This window comes from Microcebus murinus, chromosome 24 (assembly GCF_040939455.1).
Source record: "Microcebus murinus isolate Inina chromosome 24, M.murinus_Inina_mat1.0, whole genome shotgun sequence".
Taxonomy (NCBI): Eukaryota; Metazoa; Chordata; class Mammalia; order Primates; family Cheirogaleidae; genus Microcebus; species Microcebus murinus.
The window spans coordinates 4,287,091-4,311,143 of NC_134127.1; the positions used below are offsets into that span (position 1 = coordinate 4,287,091).

Here is a 24,053-nt window from a genome sequence, read left to right on the forward strand (position 1 = left end):
GCGTTAACTGTAAAACAGCCTCAGGCAGGTCCTTCAGGAAATATTCCAAAATAAGGCATTATCATAGGCGATGACAGCTCCATGTGTGTTACTGCCCCTGAAGATCTTTCAAGGAGACAAGATGTAGAGAAGGAAGACCGTGATAACTGGTGACCCTGGCCTGTCTAGGCCTAGGCTAATGTGTGTTTATGTCTTAGTTTTTAACAAAAAAGTTAAAAAAAAAAGCAAATAGCAAAAAGTTTATAGAATAAGGATACAAAAAAAGAAAATATTTTTGTACAACTGTAGTATGTATGTTTTAAGCTAAGCATTATTACAAAAGAGTCAAAAGTTAAAAGCTCATAAAGTAAAAAATTTACAGTAAGGTAAAGTTAATTTATTACTGAAGAAAGAAAAGTATTGTTTTATAAATTTAGTATAACTAAGTGGACAGTGTTTATAAAGTCTACAGCAGTGTACAGTGATGTCACAGGCCTTCACATTCACTTATCAGTCACTGATTCACCCAAAGCAACTTTCAATCCTGCAAGTTCCATTCATAGGAAGTGCTCTTATACAGGTGTACAATTTTTTCTCTCTTATACTATATTTTTTTTTTTTTTTGAGACAGAGTCTCACTTTGTTGCCCAGGCTAGAGTGAGTGCCATGGTGTCAGCTTAGCTCACAGCAACCTCAAACTCCTGGCTCAAGCAATCCTCCTGCCTCAGCCTCCCAAGTAGCTGGGACTACAGGCATGCACCACCATGCCCGGCTAATTTTTTGTATATATATTAGTTGGCCAATTAATTTCTTTCTATTTATAGTAGAGACGGGGTCTCGCTCTTGCTCAGGCTGGTTTCGAACTCCTGACCTCGAGCAATCCGCCCGCCTCGGCCTCCCAGAGAGCTAGGATTACAGGCGTGAGCCACCGCGCCCGGCCTCTTATACTATATTTTTAATGTATCTTTTCTATGTTTATATGTGTCCATCTCTGTCTGTGTAAGTACACGCTATGACATCCGCACGAAGAAACTACCTAACATTCATTTCTCAGAAATGAATCCCATCTTTAAGCAATGCCTGACTGTATTTGGTAAGAGACTTGTATCTAGAAGTATTAAAGAAATCTTCTTGGCCGTGGCTCACACCTGTAATCCTAGCACTCTGGGAGGCCGAGGCAGCCAGATTGCTCGAGGTCAGGAGTTCGAAATCAGCCTGAGCAACAGCAAGACCCCATCTCTACTATAAATAGAAAGAAATTAATTGGCCAACTGATATGTATATAAAAAATTAGCCGGGCATGGTGGTGCATGCCTGTAGTCCCAGCTACTCGGGAGGCTGAGGCAGAAGGATCACTCGAGCCCAGGCGTTTGAGGTTGCTGTGAGCTAGGCTGACGCCACGGCACTCACTCTAGTCTGGGCAACAAAGCGAGACTCTGTCTCAAAAAAAAAAAGAAATCTTCTTGTATAAAGAAGGCTTAAAACTGAACGATAAAAAGACAAATAACCCAATTTAAAAGTGGGCAAAGGACCTGAATAGACATTTCTCCAAACAAGATATATAAATGGCTAATAAGCACATGAAAATATGCTCAACATCACAGAACTGCAAATCAAAACCACAATGAGATACTACCTCATACCTACTATTCTAAGATGGCTACAATAAAATGTTTTTTTAAAAAAAGAAAAATAACTAGCATTGGCAAAGATGTGAAGAAATTGAAACCCTCATATATTGCCGATGGGAATATAAAATGGTGCAGTTGCTTTGGAAAACAGTTTGACAGTTCTTCAAAATGTTAAACACAGGGTTACCATATGACCCAGCAATTCCACTACTAAATATATACCCAAAAGAACTGAAAATATTATTTCCACATAAAAATTAGTACATGAATGTTTGTAGCAGCATTATTCATAATAGCCAAAAAGCAGCTACCCAAATATCTATCAATTGATGAATGGATAAATTAAATATAGTATATCCTCACAACATGGATGAACCTTGAAACATTATGCTTAAGTAAAAGACATCAGAAACAGAAGGCCACATATTGTATGATTCTGTATAAAATGTCCGTAACAGACAAATCCATAGAGCTACCAGGTGTCCTCAAACTACAGCCCTTGGGCCACATGCGGGTGTTTTTGCCCGTTTGTTTTTTTACTTCAAAATAAGATATGTGCAATTTGTATAGGAATTTGTTCATAGTTTTTTTTAAACTATAGTCTGGCCCTCCAACGGTCTGAGGGACAGTGAACTGGCCCCCTGTTTAAAAAGTTTGAGGACCCCTGAGCTAGACAGTAGATTAGAGGGGATGACAGATGAATAAGGTGGTAAGTACAGAGTTTCTCTCTGGTGTGATGAAAATGTTCTAGAATTAGACAGTGAATAATGGTTACACAACTTTGTGAAAATACTAAAAACCACTGACTTGTATGCTTAAAAGGGTCAATATTATGGTATATGGCCAAACCACAAGCATGTAACATTTAGTAATAACTATGTCCATTTCTCATTTCAGTCACAGGAACAAGGCTGACACAAGTAAAATAGAAATTTGTAATAGCAGTAACATGATCTTTATTTTACATTCCATTATCTCAGATCAACCTCATCCAAAAGTTCATATATACATGATCATTAAAAAAATCAATTATTTTTATATTTTCCTAAGTAAACAAGCAAATCTTCCTCTAACTTTCAATAAAAAATTCTTTTGGAGGCCGGGCGCGGTGGCTCACGCCTGTAATCCTAGCACTCTGGGAGGCCGAGGCAGCCAGATTGCTCAAGGTCAGGAGTTCAAAACCAGCCTGAGCAAGAGCGAGACCCCATCTCTACTATAAACAGAAAGAAATTAATTGGCCAACTAATATATATAGAAAAAATTAGCCGGGCATGGTGGTGCATGCCCGTAGTCCCAGCTACTCGGGAGGCTGAGGCAGGAGAATCGCTTGAGTCCAGGAGTTTGAGGTTGCTGTGAGCTAGGCTGACGCCATGGCACTCTAGCCCAGGAAACAGAGTGAGACTGTCTCAGAAAAAAAAAAAATTCTTTTGGCTCAAAATCAATTTTAAAAACAATTATGATAAAAAGTCTTAAAAAATTAATGATAAAAAAGTAGTTTGTTTTAATTGAATTATTGAACCCCATAAAGAAATTTATTTCCATTATTTCAGTCTCTATATCACTAGTAAATTAAAATAGAACTGAACATAGATTTGACTATTTGAAATCATCAGAAGAATTATATTAGTATTCTTTATAGTGACCTTAAAATTTAATTCTGCAGAGAACATCAGTTTAGAGAGAATTCTAACCTGGATCTAAACTTCTGTGGATTCATTTGAAAGCTGCTTTAATGCAGCTGCTTTAAAGCTATATATATTGCAATCATATTTTTAAAAAATTATTTGCCTACAGAAATATGGTATCTAGATAGAAAAAAATAATGGAAAGAAATATATAGATGTGACAATTATTGCTTTGTTAAGGTGGCAAGGTTATGAGTGACTTTTAAACATTTCCTCATTAGTACAACCATTTTGAAAAGTAATTTAGCTGTATCTAATGAAGATATATATACAAAAACCAGCAATTCCATACCTCAGGGAAATCTTGTCTTATATACATACAATAGAAAAGTGAAAATCAGTGTTGAGTAAAATAAGCTGCAGGAGGGTGTTAATGTGAAATTACTCATATCACATTTAAAAACATGTTAAGGAATACTGTATAAAGTTTATGGATATATACACAAGTAGTAAAAGCATAAGAACACATATGGGATAAAAAACATAACTCCAGAAAATGGAAAGAAGTGTCATATGGGGCTTTGTTTGTTTTGTTTCTTTTTAAAAATCTGAAACAAATGTTTCAGATTCAAATGTCAAACAAAAATTGACAAAGCTAGTTGCTACATTAAAAATGTACACATTTTCTGTACTTTTTGTATATTTCAAATGTTTAAAGGTAAATATTTGTCAAAAGACTTAAGCGGCTGTTTGAGACGCCCCGCCGTGTCCTTAGATCTAATCTGTGCTACCTTATTAACTCATAGCAGGCTTCTTGAATGGCTTCATCTCAGACTTAGTTAATTTCTCCCCCAAATGCATGTCATATATTCTCATTAGGCTGTATTCCCAGCAATCAATAAATGAACACACATTAAATAAATAAATAAATGTTTGTCAAAAGAAGTCACATTTTAAAAAATAACAACATTTTATGTTTATTGTTTCCAGATTCTGAGAAATAATCTATTATGCATCAAGCTATAGGTAATATTTGCCTAGATAAAATTATCACTCTGAGGTAAAAACACTGAGATTGATGGAGCCCATTAAATTAAAAAAAAAAAAAAGCATATCACTACTATAAAATCACCACAGGTTCTGAAAATAAATCAATTCATTAAGAAAAAAATTCAGAAAATCTCTGTCCATTTTAAACCATACCTGGCCTTGCAAGTCTGGTCTTACAGGATATGTACTAGGGTATGGAGCCCTAGGTCGTGCAGCAGAATTCCAGTAGTTAGAATTGTAGCTAGGATATGGTGGCTGCTCCTAAAAGAAAAAGAAAAAGAAATTCACTTTTAATAACATTCTCACATAATTTTTTTTTTTTTCTTTTGAGACAGAGCCTCGCTTTGTTGCCCAGGCTAGAATGAGTGCCGTGGCATCAGCCTAGCTCACAGCAACCTCAAACTCCTGGGCTCAAGCAATTCTGCTGCCTCAGCCTCCCGAGTAGCTGGGACTACAGGCATGCGCCACCATGCCCGGCTTATTTTTTCTATATATATTAGTTGGCCAATTAATTTCTTTGTATTTATAGTAGAGACGGGGTCTTGCTCTTGCTCAGGCTGGTTTCGAACTCCTGACCTTGAGCAATCCGCCCGCCTCGGCCTCCCAGAGTGCTAGGATTACAGGCGTGAGCCACCGCACCCGGCCACATTCTCACATAATTTTTGATAAAGACACGATATAAGGATCAAAATAAAAAAAGCAACAGATAAAATGCAATAGAACCCCACTATAAAACCACTCATTAAATTGATATGGATATATTATATGGTTAATCAAACACTCTAGAACATATACTATTATTGACTATCTACTAAAAGCCTGTTCTTATGCATTATGCCAATGCCACTATATCAAAAGATATATAAAGGAATTCTAATATGTCAAGATGATTAGCAAAACCAGAGATATTAGATCACCTTTATCTGTCTCCAATCACTAACACTCATCACTACTAATTAGCGCAATAAACGAGTTCTTTGCCACTGTTAAGAAGAGTATTTACCCTAATAATTTTTGAATGAGAAGATATTACACTGAAGTTTACGTTAAACACATACATCTTCAATATTTAAATTCTTTGCCTTACAGCACTCTAGTTTTTTCATATTCCTCGACTCTCTGCTATAGCTAAACTTTCTACTGGCAGCCTATCTCAGTGTCAGAAATTGATATAGAAAAATTACCATTCCAACTGGAAAATCTAGCTGTGACAATAATCTCTTCAGCCTTTCTCTTCAACTCAAAGACTTAATACAATAATTTGATGGCCAAGCGCAGTGGCTCACACCTGTAATCCTAGGACTCTGGGAGGCCGAGGCGAAGATCCTTTGAGCTCAGGAGTTTGAGACCAGCCTGAGCAAGAGTGAGACCCCGCCTCTACCAAAAAAAATGTAAAGAAATTAGCTGGACAACTAAAAAAAACCATATATATATATAAATTGGCCGGGCATCGTGGCGCATGCCTGTAGTCCCAGCTACTCGGGAGGCTGAGGCAGGAGGATCGCTTGAGCCCAGGAGTTTGAGGTTGCTGTGAGCTAGGCTGATGCCACAGCACTCTAGCCTGGGCAATAGAGTGAGACTCTGTCTCACAAACAAACAAAAAAATGATTTGCCATAAGCCTATGAAAAGACACTAGATTGACTCAAAACTTTTTAGAGCATCTATTGTTTTGTTTAATACATACATTTGTATGCTATGAGTTATTTTGCTTTGAACTATATAGATTAAGTATAGTGTTAAGCTTGAACAGGATCTCTGAATTGTTTTCCAAAACTTCAAATATAGTTTCATAAAGAAATTTACTAGCCGGGTGCAGTGGCTCACCCCTGTAATCCTAGCACTCTGGGAGGCTGAGGCGGGCAAATTGCTCGAGGTCAGGAGTTTGAAACCAGTCTGAGCAAGAGCGAGACCCCATCTCTACTATAAATAGAAAGAAATTAATTGGCCAACCAATATATAGAGAAAAATTTAGCCGGGCATGGTGGCGCATGCCTGTAGTCCCAGCTACTCGGGAGGCTGAGGCAGGAGGATCCCTTGAGCCCAGGAGTTTGAGGTTGCTGTGAACTAGGCTGATGCCACGGCACTCACTCTAGCCTGGGCAACAAAGCGAGACTCTGTCTCAAAAAATAAAAATAAATAAAAAAAGCAAATAAACACTCAATACTTGGTAAAACGACCTCAAAAACAGAAACCATTTCAAGTGAATTTAAAGCACAGTAATTTGACTAACTTCTCTGGTACAATATACGCTATGAACAACAACAACAAAAAAAAGCAAAACACTTGGATTTTTTCAGTAATCATAGTTATAATTATCAACATTGTTAGTACTGTTATTTTGATTCTGTTATGTGGTACAGTAGTTGCAAATGAATAATTAATTATGTTGGTATAGCTGGGAATCAGTATTTTCAGTGGGCGATTAGATACAGATGTAAGAATGATGAAATTAAAAAACCTTTATTCCCTGGGAGGCTGAGGCGGGCGGATTGCTCGAGGTCAGGAGTTCAAAACCAGCCTGAGCAAGAGCGAGACTCCGTCTCTACTATAAATAGAAAGAAATTAATTGGCCAACTAATATATATATAAAATTAGCCGGGCATGGTGGCACATGCCTGTAGTCCCAGCTACTCGGGAGGCTGAGGCAGCAGGATTGCTTGAGCCCAGGAGTTTGAGGTTGCTGTGAGCTAGGCTGACGCCACGGCACTCACTCTAGCCTGGGCAACAAGCGAGACTCTGTCTCAAAAAAAAAAAAAAAAAAAAAAACCTTTATTCCTTAATTTGAACTATCAGCATGAATTCAAACTGTATTTTAACTTCTTACAGGTCTACCAAATTGGTCATCACACAGAAAAGAATTCAAGTGACTCAAACAGTTATCTGAATGGGCATCCTCAAGGGTTCACATTATAAATCCTACACTTTACATAACAGTGACATTAGTGTCTGAATTTCTAAAATACTGTGTATTATAGAAGATACAAATAAGTAAAACAGCAATGTTATTGGGAATCAGTATTTTCACGTGGGTGAGGAAAGATAAAACATAGAATGGGGAAAGATGAGGGAGAATTGGGTGTATTGAATTTGAATTGGAGGTATCAGCATAAACTCACACAAGAAAAAAAATGTACTTTAATGTTTCATGCAAAACAGACAAACAAATATGGGTAAAAGTGACAGTGTGCCCAGTCCAAAGGATGTAGGAGTCACTACAAATTCTAGCACCTCTCTTGTGCTCCTGCCCTCCACCATGAATGAGACTAGCATATCCAATACAGGTGTGGTGATTTCAGTAAGTCCCAGCATGAAAAGACACATGGGGAGGCCCAAACTCAGTCTGGAGCCTGGAGAAGAATCACTGCAGTGCACTCACAGAACGTGAGCAAGAAATAAACGTTTATTGTTATAAGCCACTGAAATCTTGGAGTTGTTTTTTACTACAGGAAAAGTCAATTAATGCAGTAAATTAATTAAATAAAATAATTAATTTAGTAAAATATCAAGTTGGTAATATAACCATAGAAAAAAATTATTATATTTTAAATTACTTTTAGACACATTATTTTGACTATACATCCTCAGTGGAATATATTCTCTAAAGACAAGCTGAACTGCAAAGAAAACTAAACTGCATTCATTAATAAATTGTTAGTCATAATACTGGCATTCTTATTTTTATTAAAAGCTTTCTTGAGATGTAGTTCACAATACAATTCACCCATTTAAAGTGTACTATTCAATGGTTTTTAGTATATACATGGATATGTGCAATTATCTCCACAATCAATTTTAGAACATTTCAAAACCTTAAAAAGAAGTGCTATACCCTTTAGCTATGCCTCACCTAACTTCCCATCCCACCAGTCCTACACAACCACTAGTCTACTTTCTGTCTCTATAGATTTGTCTATTCTGAATATTTCATATAAATGGAATCATATATCATGATTACCTTGTGACTGGCTTCTTTCATTTAGCATAATGTATTCAGGTTCAACTACGTTGCAGCATGTATCAGACCTTCTTTCCTTTTTGTGGTCAAATATCCTGTTCTATGCAAATACTACATTTTGTTTAACCATTCATTACCAGTTAATGGATAGTAAGATCGTTGCCACCTTTGGGCTATCATGAATATTTATGCAGACACATGCATTCAGTTCTCCGTATAGATACTTAGGTGTGAACTGCTGGGTCACATGGTAATTCTAGGGTTAACAGTTTGAGGAAAGGCAAACTGTTTCCAAAGCAGTTGTACCATTGTAAATTCCCATCAGCAATATATGAAGGTTTCAATTTCTTCACATGCTGGCCAATACTTGTCTTTTCTGGGTTGCTTTGTTTTGCTTTTCATAGCCATCCCAGAAGGTGTAAAGTGGTATTTCATTGTGGTTTCAATCTGCAATTCCCTGATGACTAATGATGTTGAGCATCCTTTCATGTGCTTGTTAGCCATTTGTATATCTTCCTTAGAGAAATGTCTATATAGATGTTTGGCCCATTTTTAATTGGGTTGTCTTTTTTTTTTTTTTTGAGACAGAGTCTCGCTTTGTTGCCCAGGCTAGAGTGAGTGCCGTGGCGTCAGCCTAGCTCACAGCAACCTCAAACTCCTGGGCTCGAGTGATCCTTCTGCCTCAGCCTCCCGGGTAGCTGGGACTACAGGCATGCGCCACCATGCCCGGCTAATTTTTTTTATATATATATATATATCAGTTGGCCAATTAATTTCTTTCTATTTATAGTAGAGACGGGGTCTCGCTCTTGCTCAGGCTGGTTTTGAACTCCTGACCTTGAGCAATCCGCCCGCCTCGGCCTCCCAAGAGCTAGGATTACAGGCGTGAGCCACAGCGCCCGGCCTGGGTTGTCTTTTAAGAATTCTTCATTCTAGATATAAGTCCCTTTTCAAATTTTGATTTGCAAACATTTTCTTCCTTTTCACTTTCTTGAGAGTGTCATTTGAAGTACAAAAGCTTTTAATTTTGATGAAGTCCAGTTATTTTCTTTTCTTGCTCATGCTTTTGGTGTCATACCTAAAAAACCACTGCAAAATCCAAAGTAATGAAGATTTATCTCAGTTTTCTTCTTCTAACAATTTTATTGTTTTTACATTTAGGTGCATAATCCATTTTTACTTAATATTTGTATAAGGTGTGAAGTAAGGGTCCAACTTCATTCTTTTGCTTGTGGCTATCCAATTATCATGGCACCATGTGTTGTAAAGACTATTCTTTCTTCCAATGAATGGTCTTGGTATCCTTGTCAAAAATCAATTAGCCATTGACATGTGGATTTATTTCTCAGCTCTCAATGTTATTCCAGTAATCTATAGTCTGTTGTTATGCCAGTAATACACTGTTTTTATCACTTTGGCTTTGTAGTAAATTTTGAAATCAAGAAGTATGAGTCTTTCAACAACAACTTTTTCAAGATTGTTGTGGCTAATCCCACATGAATTTGAGGATCAGCTTCTTAATTTTTATAAAAATGGCAGTGGGGATTTTGATTGTGATTGTGGTGAATCTGTAGATCAACTTGGAGATTATTGGCATCTTAACTATAGTAAATCTTCTAATCTATGAATATAAAATGTTTTTCCATTTATTTAGATCTTCTTTAGCTTCTTTCAATATTTTATAGTATGCAGAATATAAGTTTTACACTTTTTTAAAACAAGCAAGCTATTTTTATTATGAAAAACACTATAAATGCAGCATACTGCTATGAAATAAACTGCTAAATTTTTTTTTTTTTTTTTTTTTTTTTTTTTGAGACAGAGTCTCGCTTTGTTGCCCAGGCTAGAGTGAGTGCCGTGGCGTCAGCCTAGCTCACAGCAACCTCAAACTCCTGGGCTCGAGTGATCCTTCTGCCTCAGCCTCCCGGGTAGCTGGGACTACAGGCATGCGCCACCATGCCCGGCTAATTTTTTGTATATATATCAGTTGGCCAATTAATTTCTTTCTATTTATAGTAGAGACGGGGTCTCGCTCTTGCTCAGGCTGGTTTTGAACTCCTGACCTTGAGCAATCCACCCGCCTCGGCCTCCCAAGAGCTAGGATTACAGGCGTGAGCCACAGCGCCCGGCCTTAAACTGCTAAATTTGCACAGAAGTCACAATCCTTTCTGTAGTTCTAGCTTTAGAGTCAGGCTTAATCATGGGTGCCTTCCCGCATCAAACAAGTAAGTTCTATACAACCTCTGGTCTCTAGTGGCATAATTTAAAGGCTAGCTCTACATTACAATTGAAGTTTTTTTCTACTGTCCACACCACAATTAGAATCCTGCTGAAAACTCTTCTACTTCAAGAGGAGAATTAAAAGATGAGTTTTTTGGGTTTTTTGTTTTGTTTTTAGAAAAGCCAGCATAAAGCACTTTTTTTGCAATAATAACACCTGACACTCATGTGGTGCTTGAGGGGAGAGGGGCAGCAACAATTTCTCTGACCAAATCACTACACAGGACAGCAAAGGATAAGAAGGAGCTGCGGAAAGAAAAGTCAGGAAACTCTGAGATCAGCAGAGGGAGCCAAGCATCAAAAAACAGGAGAAGCTGAAGCTGTGATTACCAACATCGTTTTCTTAAGAGAAAGGATTTGTCATGACGGCTGGGCTTTCATCGGGTGTTAAGTCTACAAACAGCACCTTCAATTTAAACTTTCAATTACAAGTTCTTAAATTCTAGAAAGTGGTGGAGCTTGGAAAGTTACAAGATTACAAAATTCCTGAAAGTCCATTAGAAAAACGACAGGATGGAAAAAAAAAAAAAAACTAAGCCAGGCCACAAAGGTGGCTTCAAGAGATCCCTGCTGGCCCAGGGATGGATACCTGTAGTGCCCAATTCAGCAGTGAAAATGATCTGGTTTCAAAAAGCAGAGGTTTGGGTTGGGCGAGGTGGCTCATGTTTATAATCCTAGCACTGTGGGAGGCGGAGGTGGGAGGACTGCTTAAGCCCAGGAGTTTGAGGTTGCTGTGAGCTAGAGCTGACACCACAGCACTCTAGCTCCAGCAACAGAGTGAGACTCTATCTCCAAAAAAAAAAAAAAAAATGGCAGAGGGTTTAAGGGGAGGTTGAGGTGGGGGTAGTGGAGGCAAAGGCTCTCCCCCTCCCCACTTTAGTTTTGGGTAGGGCTTTTAATTTAAACAAGGACATCTCTCAACTTACAGAATAATTCAGCCCTCAACAGCGCCTCAAATCTGCTATGGCTTTGCAGCGCAGCAGTAAGAATGTTTAATATATAACAGATAAAAATTTCATCCAAAAAAAAAATATTCTTGCAATCCCCCCAAAATACCAATTCCTATTCTAAAATTACCCCATAACTTCTGCTGTTAATACTTGACCATATACTTAATTGGAAACCCAGGTCCAAAAGACTGAAACTGAATCTTCATCCCAAAATGAAAACAAAATAAAATGAGTAACTTGAGGTTTACAGCATATAGTTTAGGTAAACACACATACAAGGAGAGAGGGGAAGAGGAAATGGAGGTGTCAGAAGCAAAGGTGAGTGATAGAACACATTTAGTTGGGGTAGATGTTTATACAGAGTGTACTGGAACATCAGGAAAAGCTCCATATGGATTTCTGTGCACACGTCTGGAAACACCAGACCTCTCCATGTGGCAGATTCCAAGAACAGGGAGCTAAGGAAGGAAGACATTCTTGTCATTCAAGTTTCAGAAGCTCCACGTCAAAGATGAAAGTAGCATGTGGCGGGATGATGCCTGGGTGCCCAACAGCACCATATGCATAGTCTGGAGATATAGTCAGTTTGTCTGACCCACACGCATCTGGGCAACCCTTTCTTCCCAGCCTTGGATCACCTCCTGCTCACCTAGCATAAACTTAAAGGGCTTGTTTCTGTCCCGGGAGGAATCAAATTTCTTTCCACCTTCAAGTATCCTGGTGTAGTGCACTATGCAGGTCCAGCTGTGCTTTGGGGAGGTGCACCCGTCTCCTGGGGAGATGGTCTCCACCTGCATTCCCATGGTGGCAGCAGACACTGCATGGGTGGCGTGACCAGTGGCATGGACTGAGAGAAAAGATGAGTTTTTAAAGGAAGAGTATTCAGCCTATTTTCATAATAGTATTATAGTTTGGCCCAGAAATCCATTAATATCTATTTCAAAGTAGATACAGATGGTGCCAAAGGTTAGATTTATAAACTTAACTTTGTTTTGAAAGTCTTACATTCCCTGTCATCCCAAGCAAATGAAGGGTAAAAGACTTAAATTATTTTCTTATAAAAGACAGATGAGCAGAACAGTAAGAGAGTTGTACATTAAAATTATTTTGTAGGCGGGCGCAGTGGCTCACGCCTGTAATCCTAGCTCTCTGGGAGGCGGAGGCAGGGGGATTGCTCAAGGTCAGGAGTTCGATACCAACCTGAGCAAGAGTGAGACTCCGTCTCTACTATAGTAGAAAAAAATTAATTGGCCAACTAATATATAGAGAAAAAATTAGCCGGGCGTGGTGGCACATGCCTGTGGTCCCAGCTACTCAGGAGGCTGAGGCAAGAGGATCGCTTGAGCCCAGGAGATTGAGGTTGCTGTGAGCTAGGCTGATGCCACGGCACTCACTCTAGCCTGGGCAACAAAATGAGACTCTGTCTCAAAAAAAAAAAAAAAAAAAAAAATTATTTTGTATATCCCTGTGCCAAATAGCCACAAACACAGTACTGTTTATTTTTTTTTTTTTCTTGACTTGGGAAGGTACCAGAATACAGTACTGTTTAAATGTCGGCCCATCCATGCCCAGAATAGAGTTTTCCAAGAATTAGGGTGATTGTGGCTTCATCACACAGCCCCTGGCAACAGTTCATCTGGTAACTGAGTCCCCTGTTCCCCAACAGTGCTGGCCCTGAGAACGGCATTGAATAGAACTCAGCATTGAGGCCTCTGCCACAATCAGGTCTCTGGTAACTTGAAAAGAAGTAATGAGGGACCTCAGCTGAATCTTCTTGTTGGTGCCAACAGAAAGTCTGTATTAATGTCTGTCATTTTGGTCAATAAAAGTATTGAAACTGAAGATGGAATGTTAACACAAACAAGTGTGTCTCCGTCAGGTGTCTTGTTTATAGTACCAATCCCTTCAGAGTTCTTACCTCCATGTTTCTTTAGGCTGTTGGACAACATCACAAAATGTCATCAACATCTGACATGAGCAGGTGGCCTGTGCATTTGTAGACAGTCTCCTCTGTCACCTTCCCAAAGGCCGTATCATGCTCTGTAAAATGTTCAGAGCCCTGGGCATATCTCCACTGGAAAAAGTTATGTGCTTTCACCCTATCTGCACTTGTATCAATTTTCTCCTTCTCTACAACATGTTCCAAGTGGGGAGCCATGAGTTCAGGATTATGGGGATCAAATCAGAAATTTATACACCGGGACTGAAAGGTGGGTGTGATCTTTCACAGATCGTTACAGATGAGGCAAAAGCTGACACTTTCAGTGACTTTCTCAACCACTTTCCTCAAAGCAGTCTATTTATCTTGTTGGGGAAATATGATTGAGGAATGAAATGTGGCTCATAAGATCATTATTCTATTGTATAACCCAATATTACCATATTAAAGACAGAAACAGGAGTTTGCAGGGTTTTGCCCTGAAGGAATGTATAGACTCAATGGTTCACTTATTAGAGGCTGCTATCATGGGAGAGCTCTCAAATCTCCAGTGGGGACGTTTTCTAGGAAGGCTTCCCGGTATCTCAAAATCTGCGAGCTTCCCTGTGTCTTGAAAGACAAGACAAGGCAAACAGGGCCCACAGGATAGGAGCCGGAGACAATGAGTGCACTTCGCCCAGAGAAGCGCCCGGTGGTTATAAACAACCTGTTTTATTAGTAATGGGCTTCCTGCTCTCTCCTGTCTATCTACCTTTAAGTCCACCATAACTAATCAAAGAATATATACAGTCACTACACCTCTTTTGTTTTACCTTTGTTAATTGACAACTACTACCTCTTTAGAAGTTAGCCCTTGAAAGACCTCATACCTGTTTGTTTACCTAGATAGATTAGAAGCCCCTTGAGCGGACTTTGGACTTTTGACCCTAACCCACTACCTGTATCCCTTAGCAACTGCATTCCCTGATATGCAAATATGTTACCCTGACTACTGGCAACTGATGTCTGTGATTATAAAAACCTGTATGAATCTAACCATACTGCTGGCAGTTATGGAGATCCGCCAGTCTCCTAGGTGCCCTCCGCTGTGTTATATATGATCTCTTTATATATATAAATAAATAAAACTATCAACTACTATACCTTAGTCTCTGTGTATTCTTTTATTTCTCTCTGTTGCCTATCAATTTCCTTATCCTCTGTGGCGACCTCTATCTTAGGGACTAGGGACCTGGCTCCATGAGGAGAAGTAGCTCATCTCCTCGCAGGCCTGCCTCAACTACTCTCGCCCCGCAGTATCTTGAGTCACGGCATCAGGTGCATCAAGGATTACTACTTTAAAGCCTTCTTTAAATATTGTCCTTGTGCTGGCAAAGCTCAGGATTGGTCCCTGAACAAAATGTATTCCTCAGTCATCTGAAGCACTCAGCTCCAAGACCATGGAGCCAAATTCTTTTTGTCTATTACTTAGCACAGGCTAGGATAGTGACTGTCTTTCCTATCCCTAGAGGACCAGAGAGAGAGAGGCAGGTGTGGCAGTCAGTCTTTATTGACAAATTCTGAACGGTACTCAAAATGTTCTGATGAGAAATGAGATAATTCAGGGTCTGCAGCCAGTATTTTTCAACCCAGGGCAGGTTCTGGATACTGGCTGCCATGGGCTGCTGCTGCTACTGCTTAAGTAATGAGGTCACCATGGTAGGGGGATGAGGGTAACTGCTGTGATCAGCATGTTCCCAGGCTCCTGCACAGGCGAGCAGCCACAATCTCATTTTGCACTTCTTTGGTTAAATTTATTCCTAATTATTATACTCTTTTTGAAGCTACTGCAGATGGAATTGTTTTCTTAATTTCATTTTTGGATTTTTCATTACTAGTGTATAGAAAAGCAAACAATTTTTGTACATTAACCTTGTATTCTATAACCTTCCTGAACTTGTTTATCAGTCTCCCATCCAAGTAATAACAGGTAGCTCAGACGAGATCAGGCGTGTTCGGGGTGATATGGCCATAGATGCCTTTATTATTTCCAATAGTTTTTTTCATGGATTCCTTAGGATTTTCTATATATAAAACCATGTCATTTGTGAACAGAGATAGCTTTACTTTTTCCTGTCCAATTTCAATGCCTTTTTATTTTTTTCTTGCTTAACTAAGTTTCTAGCTAGAACCTCCAGTACAATATTAAATAGAAGTGGAAAGAACAGACATCCTTGTCTTGTTCCTGCTATTAGAGAGAAAACATCTAGTCTTTAATCATGAGTTTGGAGATGGATGGTTCACAGATGCCCTTTATCAAATTAAGGGAGTTTCCTTGTATTACTAGCTCATACAGAGTTTTTATTACAAAAGGGCACTGAATTTTGTCAAATGCTTTTCCTGCATCTGTTGAGATAATCACAGGATTTTTAAAACTCAGTTGAAGGCCGAGGCGGGCGGATTGCTCAAGGTCAGGAGTTCGAAACCAGCCTGAGCAAGAGCGAGACCCCGTCTCTACTATAAATAGAAAGAAATTAATTGGCCAACTGATATATATATAAAAAATTAGCCGGGCATGGTGGCACATGCCTGTAGTCCCAGCTACCCGGGAGACTGAGGCAGAAGGATCACTCGAGCCCAGGAGTTTGAGGTTGCTGTGAGCTAGGCTGACGCCACGGCACTCACTCTAGCCTGGGCAACAAAGCGAGACTCTGTCTCAAAAAAAAAAAAAAAAAAAAAAAACTCAGTTGATGCAGTGTATTACATTACTTTTTGGATGTTAAACCAACCTTATATTCCTGGGATAAATCCCACTTTGTCATCCTATATAATTCTTTTTATATGTTGCTGGATTCAGTATGCTAGTATTTTATTGAAGATTTTTTATCCATATTCATAAGATATACTGGCCCATAGTTTTCTTATGTCTTCGGTTTTCATATCAGGGTAATATGGGCTTATAGAATAAGCTGAGAAGTGACCCATCCTCTTCTATTTTTCAGAAGAGTTTGTGAAGAATTGGTATCAATTCTTTAAATGTTTGGTAGAATTCATTAGTGAAGTTATTGGGGCTTGGGCTTCTTTTGTGGATAGTTTTTGTTGTTGTTATTAGCCAATACAATCCCTTTACTTGGTATAGGTCTATTCAGATTTTCTATTTCTTATGTCAGTTTTGGAAGTTTGCATCTTTCTAGTAATTTGCCATCTCATCTATGTTATCTAATTACTGGTATACAATTATTCATAGTATTCCATTATAATCCTTTTTATTTCTGAAAGGTCAATAATAACATTCCCTCTTTCATTCCTAATTCTAGTCATTGAGTCTTTTTTCCCCCTGAATCTAGCTAAAGGTTCATCAGTTTTGTTGATCTTCTGAAAAACCCAGACTTTAGTTGCACTGATTTCTTCTATTCTCTATTACATTAATTTCCATTCTGATCATTTACCACTATAAATTTCCCTCTAAGTACTACTTTAGCTGCATCTCATAAGTTCTGGTAGGTTGTATAATATCTTCATTTTCATTCATCACAAAGTTTTTTTATTTTCCTTTTTTTTGAGGGAGGGTCTCCCTCTATTGTCTGGGCTTAACATAGGCATCATCATAGCTCACTACAACCTCAAACTCCTGGGCTCAAATGATCCTCCTGCCTCAGCCTCATGAGTAGCTGCGACTACAGGCATGTGCCACCATGCAAGACTAATTATTTTTATTTTTTGTAGATACGGAATCTCACCCCAGGCTTGTTACTGTTATTTGCTTGTTTGTTTAATGACTACCTGGATTGATTTGGTGAATTTCCCTCTACCTCTGTGGTGCAAAGTGTGTGATGCTGCTCCTTAAAAGGTGTAGCCCTGTATATGCCCATAGTCACCCTGGATGATAGTTTTGGGCAAGACCTGAGTGTAGTGTATCTTCTCTTGACCACACCTAGTTGTTAAAGCTCCACTAATTTCCAGCTGATTGCTCTATCATTTTCGAGACAGAGTCTCACTTTGTTGTCCAGGCTAGAGTGAGTGCCGTGGCGTCAGCCTGGCTCACAGCAACCTCAATCTCCGGGGCTCAGCGATCCTACTGCCTCAGCCTCCCGAGTAGCTGGGACTACAGGCATGCGCCACCATACCCGGCTAATTTTTTGTATATATATTTTTAGTTGGTCAATTAATTTATTTCTATTTTTGGTAGAGACGGGGTCTCGCTCAGGCTGGTTTCGAACTCCTGACCTTGAGCAATCCGCCAGCCTCGGCCTCCCAAAGTGCTAGGATTACAGGCGTGAGCCACCACGCCCGGCCTGCTCTATCATTTTCAATAAGACCCTGTAGCATAAATTGCCCCCCCAGAAAAACTCAATCAAATCTGGGTCCCTTTGAAGGAATACTTCCCAAGGTCAGTGTTTGAGAGTTATTCTGACCCCAAAGGGCTCCTCATAGCTGTTTAGTTTCCTGGTTCTCTCCAACAAACTAAATGGCCTGCGGTTTAGCCTGTATCTCCCACTGCCCTGCATGACAACCTCCACAGTTTTTTTGAAGCATCCTTAGCCTTGAGCTTCTCTCCACACCCTCTTGCAAATGAAGTCAGTTCCTTTGGGAAAAGATTGGGAGCTACGTGTCTTACAACCTGCTTCTGTCTCCAGATAAGACATCTGAGACACTCTCTACAGCTAGAATGGGGACAATGGTATGTTTCTCTGAGCAACACCCCTGCTTTAGAAACTGAGCACCCAGGGAAAGGAAGGCTATAGATTCAGGTCTTCTCAGCTTGACAAGCAAGGGTATGGGTGATCAGAGATCCAGTATTCTCAGCAGTACCCTGCCCAAGGTAAAGTCTCCCTCCCAAGAGTAAAGACTGGGTAGAAAAAGGGAACCACCACCACCCAGCCCCACTTGCCTAGAACTTAGCCTCAGCAACAGATACCTGGGGATAAAATGAGAAACGTCATGACCCCCTTCCTGGGATGAAAACCTTCTGACTGGACTTGGAGGGTGGGAAGGAAAAAGGAGCCCTGTGTTCTTGGCTGCACCACTCTGGAGTGGAGTTTCTGTCTCACTGAGCTGGGAGAAGGTACGGGATGGAGTAGGTTTTGGTTCAAATATCAGACTCTCACTGTTCTTACTGAGTTTTAGATTTTCTTGAATAAATATTTCTTCATTTCCTGTATTTCCTAGGACCATTTCCAGAAATGTTTATTGGTTGTTTTTTCAAAATAATGTTCACTAGCTTCACTGGGGACTGGATCCACAGAGCTCTTCGCACTGTCATGCCAGAACTGGAACCTGGAATTACTTTGAACTTATTTTATATATTATTGTTAGATTGTGCTGTGAACTAAAATAAAATTTTAAGGCTCACCCCCACACACACGTACACCAGCTGACTGAATGGACCCCCTCAGTGGCCAAAGGAATATCCTAAAAACTAAATTGCCTGCCAAGAGGAAGGAGGTCTGGCATGCCTTATCATGCCCCCCTCCCTTCTTGGAGACATCCTTTGAGTCCACTTCCTCAAGGCTTCTTGAGTGTGGCTCCGGGTCATGGTCCTCAAATTTGGCTCAGAGTAAATCCCTTTAAAATTGTTTTACAGGCTGGGTGCGGTGGCTCATGCCTGTAATCCTAACACTCTGGGAGGCCAAGGCGGGCAGATCGTTGGAGCTCAGCCTGAGCAAGAGCGAGACCCTGTCTCTACTAAAAAAAAAAAAAAAAAAGAAAGAAAAAAATTAGCTGGACAACTAATATATATATGTGTGTGTGTGTGTATATATATATATGTGTGTGTGTATATATATACATATATATATTAATTAGCCAGGCATGGTGGCACATGCCTGTAATCCCAGCTACTCAGGAGGCTAAGGCAGGAGGATTGCTTGAGCCCAGGAGTTTGAGGTTGCTGTGAGCTATGCTTATGCCACAGCACTTTAGCCCAGGCAACAGAGTGAGACTGTCTCCAAAAAAAAGAAAAAAAGTTGTTTTACAGAGTTTCACTTTTTTTTCCCATTGACACTGCAAACATCTGTAATTATTTTACCATTGTTAGGGACCAAGAATGTGGTCCCTAAAAAAATAGGGACCCAAATAAAATACAATCAAAGAAGTTTTAAAATACTATAATTTAAACTTAAATTAATATAAGTATGAACTCATTTATTTTTCTATTTAAAAATGCTTATTTTCTAATTCTGTCCTTTGAAAAAGTCTAGAAGCACTGACAAGAAAATGCCAGTATACTTGACACCCAATTGTAACTTCTGTACCAAGTACTAAGCTATTGTCCCTCAGCTCCAAACATGGCATTCTATACTTGGCTCTGTGATATGAGACTGGAAGCCTACAAATATTTCTCTTTTGCCAGCTTGCTTACTTTTCTGGTTCTGCCAACTTGAGACATTAGACTTGGGGAGAGGGTAGAGAATGGACTTGCTACTTCCCGCTTATTTGCTGTTTCTGTTGGTGCCAATCCAGCGATGCCACTCAATTTGGTAGCAGTCAGTCAACAGCTGTATCTAACTTCTTTTGTTTTTCCCAAAATGCCCTCAGAGGTATTAGTACCAGCTAGGCAGCGCCACCTCCTGGTTTCCAACTCCAACAGACCACTCTTCTAAGCTTCCAGGTTCTAATAACCCCAACCTGTTCACTTTATTCCCCAGCCCTAGCAAATGTTGCTGCTTTGTGTTACTTCTGTTACTTTTGTTTCCTCTTTTTCCCTTTTCAGAACTCCAATACCTGTTTTACTATTAAATAATGTCTTAAATAAATCTCTTTTAAAAGAACTAATGTGGTTTCTGTTTTCCTGGATTCAGGTTTGTGGATCCTGATTTATATGGCTTCTAAATTTAATTCTCCACTGGCAACAAAAAAATATAACCAATATCTCTTAAAGCACTAGTGCCCAACCTTTCAGGTACCAGGGACCGGTTTTTCTACGGACAGGAGGTTGGGGGGAAGGCATGGTTTTGGGATGATTCAAGTACACTCCATTTATTGTGCAGTTAAATCTCCGTGCTAATGATAATCTGTATTTGCAGCCACTCCCCAGCACTAGCATCACCGCCTCAGCTCCACTTCAGATAATAATGAGCACACAACCTAGATCCCTTGCATGCACAGTTTACAGTAGGGTTTGTGCTCCTCCAAGAATCTAATGTCACCGCTAATCTAATGCCACTGATGATCTAACAGGAGGCAGAGCTTATGCGGTGATGCCAGTGATGGGAAATGACTGTAAATACAGATGAAGCTTCATCATCCACCACTCACCTCCTTTTGTGCAGTCCGCTTCCTGTGGATTAAAGACAGCCATAAAGGAACGGCTGATTATACGTTTGGGAGCAGAATACACACAATGGCCTGGGACATCTTGTTGTAGCAGAAATCAAGGAAGCTATCAAAAATCAATGGGGGCCAGGAGTGGTGGCTCACGCCTGTAATCCTAACACTCTGGGAGGCCAAGGCGGGAGGATCGGTCGGTCAGGAGTTCGAGGCCAGCCTGAGCAAGAGTGAGATCCTGTCTCTACTAAAAATAGAAAGAAATTATCTGGACAACTAAAAATATACAGAAAAAATTAGCCAGGCATGGTAGTCCCAGCTACTCAGGAGGCTGAGGCAGAAGGATTGCTTGAGCTCAGGAGTTTGAGGTTGCTGTGAGCTAGGCTGTGCCACGGCACTCTAGCCCAGGCAACACTGTGAGATTCCTGTGTCACAAAAAAAACAAACAAACAAAAAAAATCAATGGGTTATATCCGAAGGAGTTAGAAGCCAAAAAGAAGAGACTCTTATTGGCATAATATGGGACCATTGAAGCATCAAAATGAATGCAACTGATTGCAACACATTCAATATACTGAATATGTGTGTATATATAAATTAGTTCATAATACTTTAAAAAAATGAGAAACATAAGTCCTTTTCTGTAATTTAACAGGATTTAGAGATATACAAAAATTAAATCTTCTTATATTAAATTCATTCTAGAGTTCTTTTTTAAAAGATGGATCAGCCGGGCGTGGTGGCTCACGCTTGTAATCCTAGCACTTTGGGAGGCCAAGGCGGGAGGATTGCTCAAGGTCAGGAGTTCGAAACCAGCCTGAGCGAGACCCCGTCTCTACCAAAAATAGAAATAAATTAATTGACCAACTAAAAATATATATACAAAAAAAAAAAAAGTAAAAGTTTGAAAAAAAAAAAGATGGATCAATATCTATACTTTGGTTATGGTGGTGATTACATATTGTATGCATTTGTCAAAACTTAGAACTATACCCTTAAAAAGGTGAAATTTTTTGTGTGTGTGTGAGACAGCGTCTCACTTTGTTGCCCAGGCTAGAGTGAGTGCCAGTGAGTGCTGTGGCATCAGCCTAGCTCACAGTAACCTCAAACTCCTGGGCTCAAGCAATTCTGCTGCCTCAGCCTCCCGAGTAACTGGGACTACAGGCAGGCGCCACCATGCCCGGCTAGTTTTTTCTATATATATTAGTTGGCCAATTAATTTCTTTCTATTTATAGTAGAGACGGGGTCTCACTCTTGCTCAGGCTGGTTTTGAACTCCTGACCTTGAGCAATCCGCCCGCCTCAGCCTCCCAGAGTGCTAGGATTACAGGCGTAAGCCACAGCGCCCGGCCAAAAAAAGGTGAAATTTACTATATGTAAATTATAATTTTTAAAAATGAAAAAGAATGTCTTCATTTCAGCAGTAAAATTATTAATTTATTAAGTCTTAATTTTTAAAAAGATAAGTAATGTCTTCACCTCTTTTATTTTCTCCTTTTGGACAAAATAGGACAAATGTAAAAATATCCCCAGTAACAAAGTCTAGCTTATGGCCCTCTAAACGTGATACTAATTCTATGAAACAGCATTTGATTTCCCAGGAAATTGGTTGGAGCTCAACTCTATTCTATAAACTAAGTTGCCAATTTTATCGACTCTATTCTATGAACTAAGTTGCCATTTGTTTTTTCCTGAGACGGAGTCTTGCTTTGTCACCCAGGTTAGGGTATCCTGCTGTCAGCCTAACTCACAGCAACCTCAAACTCCTGGGCTCAAGTGATCTTCCTGCCTCAGCCTCCCAAGTAGCTGGAACTAAAGGTACACACCACCATGCCTGGCTAATTCTTCTTGTTTATATTTTTAGTGTGTTTGTGGGAGGGGGGAATGGGGGGGGAGGTCTTGCTGGTCTCGAACTCCTGACCTCAAGCAATTCTCCCACCTCAGCTTCCCAGAGTGCTAGGATTACAGGCGTGAGCCATTACGCCTGGCCATCATGTGCCTAACTCTTTCCAAACTTACTTGTTGAGTGAAATACAAATTAAAACAAAGGTAATAAAAGGTTTACACAAGTGGTAATAACATGAATTAAACTTTTTGTGGTAAAGGAAATTTGATTAAAATCATGCAAGATAACTAATTTACTTTCTTCTTTTTTGAGATGTACCTAAATCTCAGACAAAGGCTGGAGTCAATTCCTTCCATTTTTATCTTAGAACAAAACAGTGATGTAAGAAGTAAATATATGGTTAACTTTACAAAGTGATTTACCAGCCAACATTCTTCTAAAATATAACCCCAGCCCAAGTATATCTAATGGCAGAGGAATCTGAGTAGTGCTAGTACTACATAAATTCCATTTACAAATTTGCTTACATTTTTCATAAGAATTGGACAAAAATTATTAGAAAAGTATATTGTAAATTATTTGTATTGCTACATATTCCAAAATCACTAATAAATCATTTTATGCTCCTATATTGACCATCATCCTAATTTTTAAAATTTCAATCTCATTTGGGCTTCTTCCATGCTTCTCTAAGACTTTCCCCTTACTCTTAGCACCTGGCTCAAATAATCACCATATAAATTTCCCAGTGCATCCCATCCCACTTCCCTTATTTGTAGATGACCTAACCTTTTATCCACCAACAAAGGACAATAAACTGCAAACTTCACCAATGTGCCTCTCAACTCCAAACATAGACTTTTTTTTCCTCTAGATCAGAAGGGATTTCTCAACTCTTTTCCTCAGTTCTTAATCCCATTTTCCCCAAGCCATACTCCACCCTTTTGCTTGCATCTTTTTTCTCAATCTACTAGCTCACTCTCTTTTGCTTACAAACACACTCAAGATACCTAAAGCTAAAAACCCTTCCCTAAATTGTTGTGGCCGGATTACAGGACGGGGGTGACACTGAACATAAAATAACGTCACAGATGCACATGGACATGACAATGACTCGAGTGTGTCTGTGTCGTTATTTTATGTTCTGTGTCACCCCTGTCCTGTAATCGGGCCATGACACTAAACCTTGGTTGTCAGGTAAATGATGACTTTCTTGTTTACAAACACATTTCTGGAAGTACAGTTTCCACTAGTTATCCTCTCATCCAAATCTCCTATTCATTACTTAAATACTATTTTAAACTCCCAACACTAAAATCAATGATATCTTTTTAATTGCCAAATTCAACAGGTTCTTTTCCTTCTCTTTCTTTCTTTTTTTTTCTTTTTAGTTTTAGAGACAGGGTCTCTCTTTGTCACCCAGACTGGAGTCCAGTGGCCTGATCACAACTCACTACAATCTCAAACTCCTAGGCCTGAGAGATCCTCCCACCTCAGCCTCCTGAAAAGCTGGGACCACACGTGTGCACCACCATACCCGGATAATATTTTT

General features: G+C 39.5%; 1 protein-coding gene and 2 pseudogenes across 1 annotated transcript in view; all 3 read right to left on the minus strand.

Annotated features, from left to right (window-relative positions):
* BAG4 (BAG cochaperone 4) overlaps positions 1–24,053 on the minus strand; it is a 42,088-nt gene that overhangs the window by 12,660 nt on the left and 5,375 nt on the right. Inside the window, exon 2 of the mRNA XM_012762979.3 lies at positions 4,439–4,546. Coding sequence (XP_012618433.3) covers positions 4,439–4,546 — 108 coding nt within the window. The remainder of the gene's footprint in view (positions 1–4,438; positions 4,547–24,053) is intronic.
* On the minus strand, positions 10,380–12,575 carry LOC105870396 (peptidyl-prolyl cis-trans isomerase FKBP1A-like; annotated as a pseudogene).
* Positions 12,905–16,127, minus strand: LOC142864082 (replication factor C subunit 5-like; annotated as a pseudogene).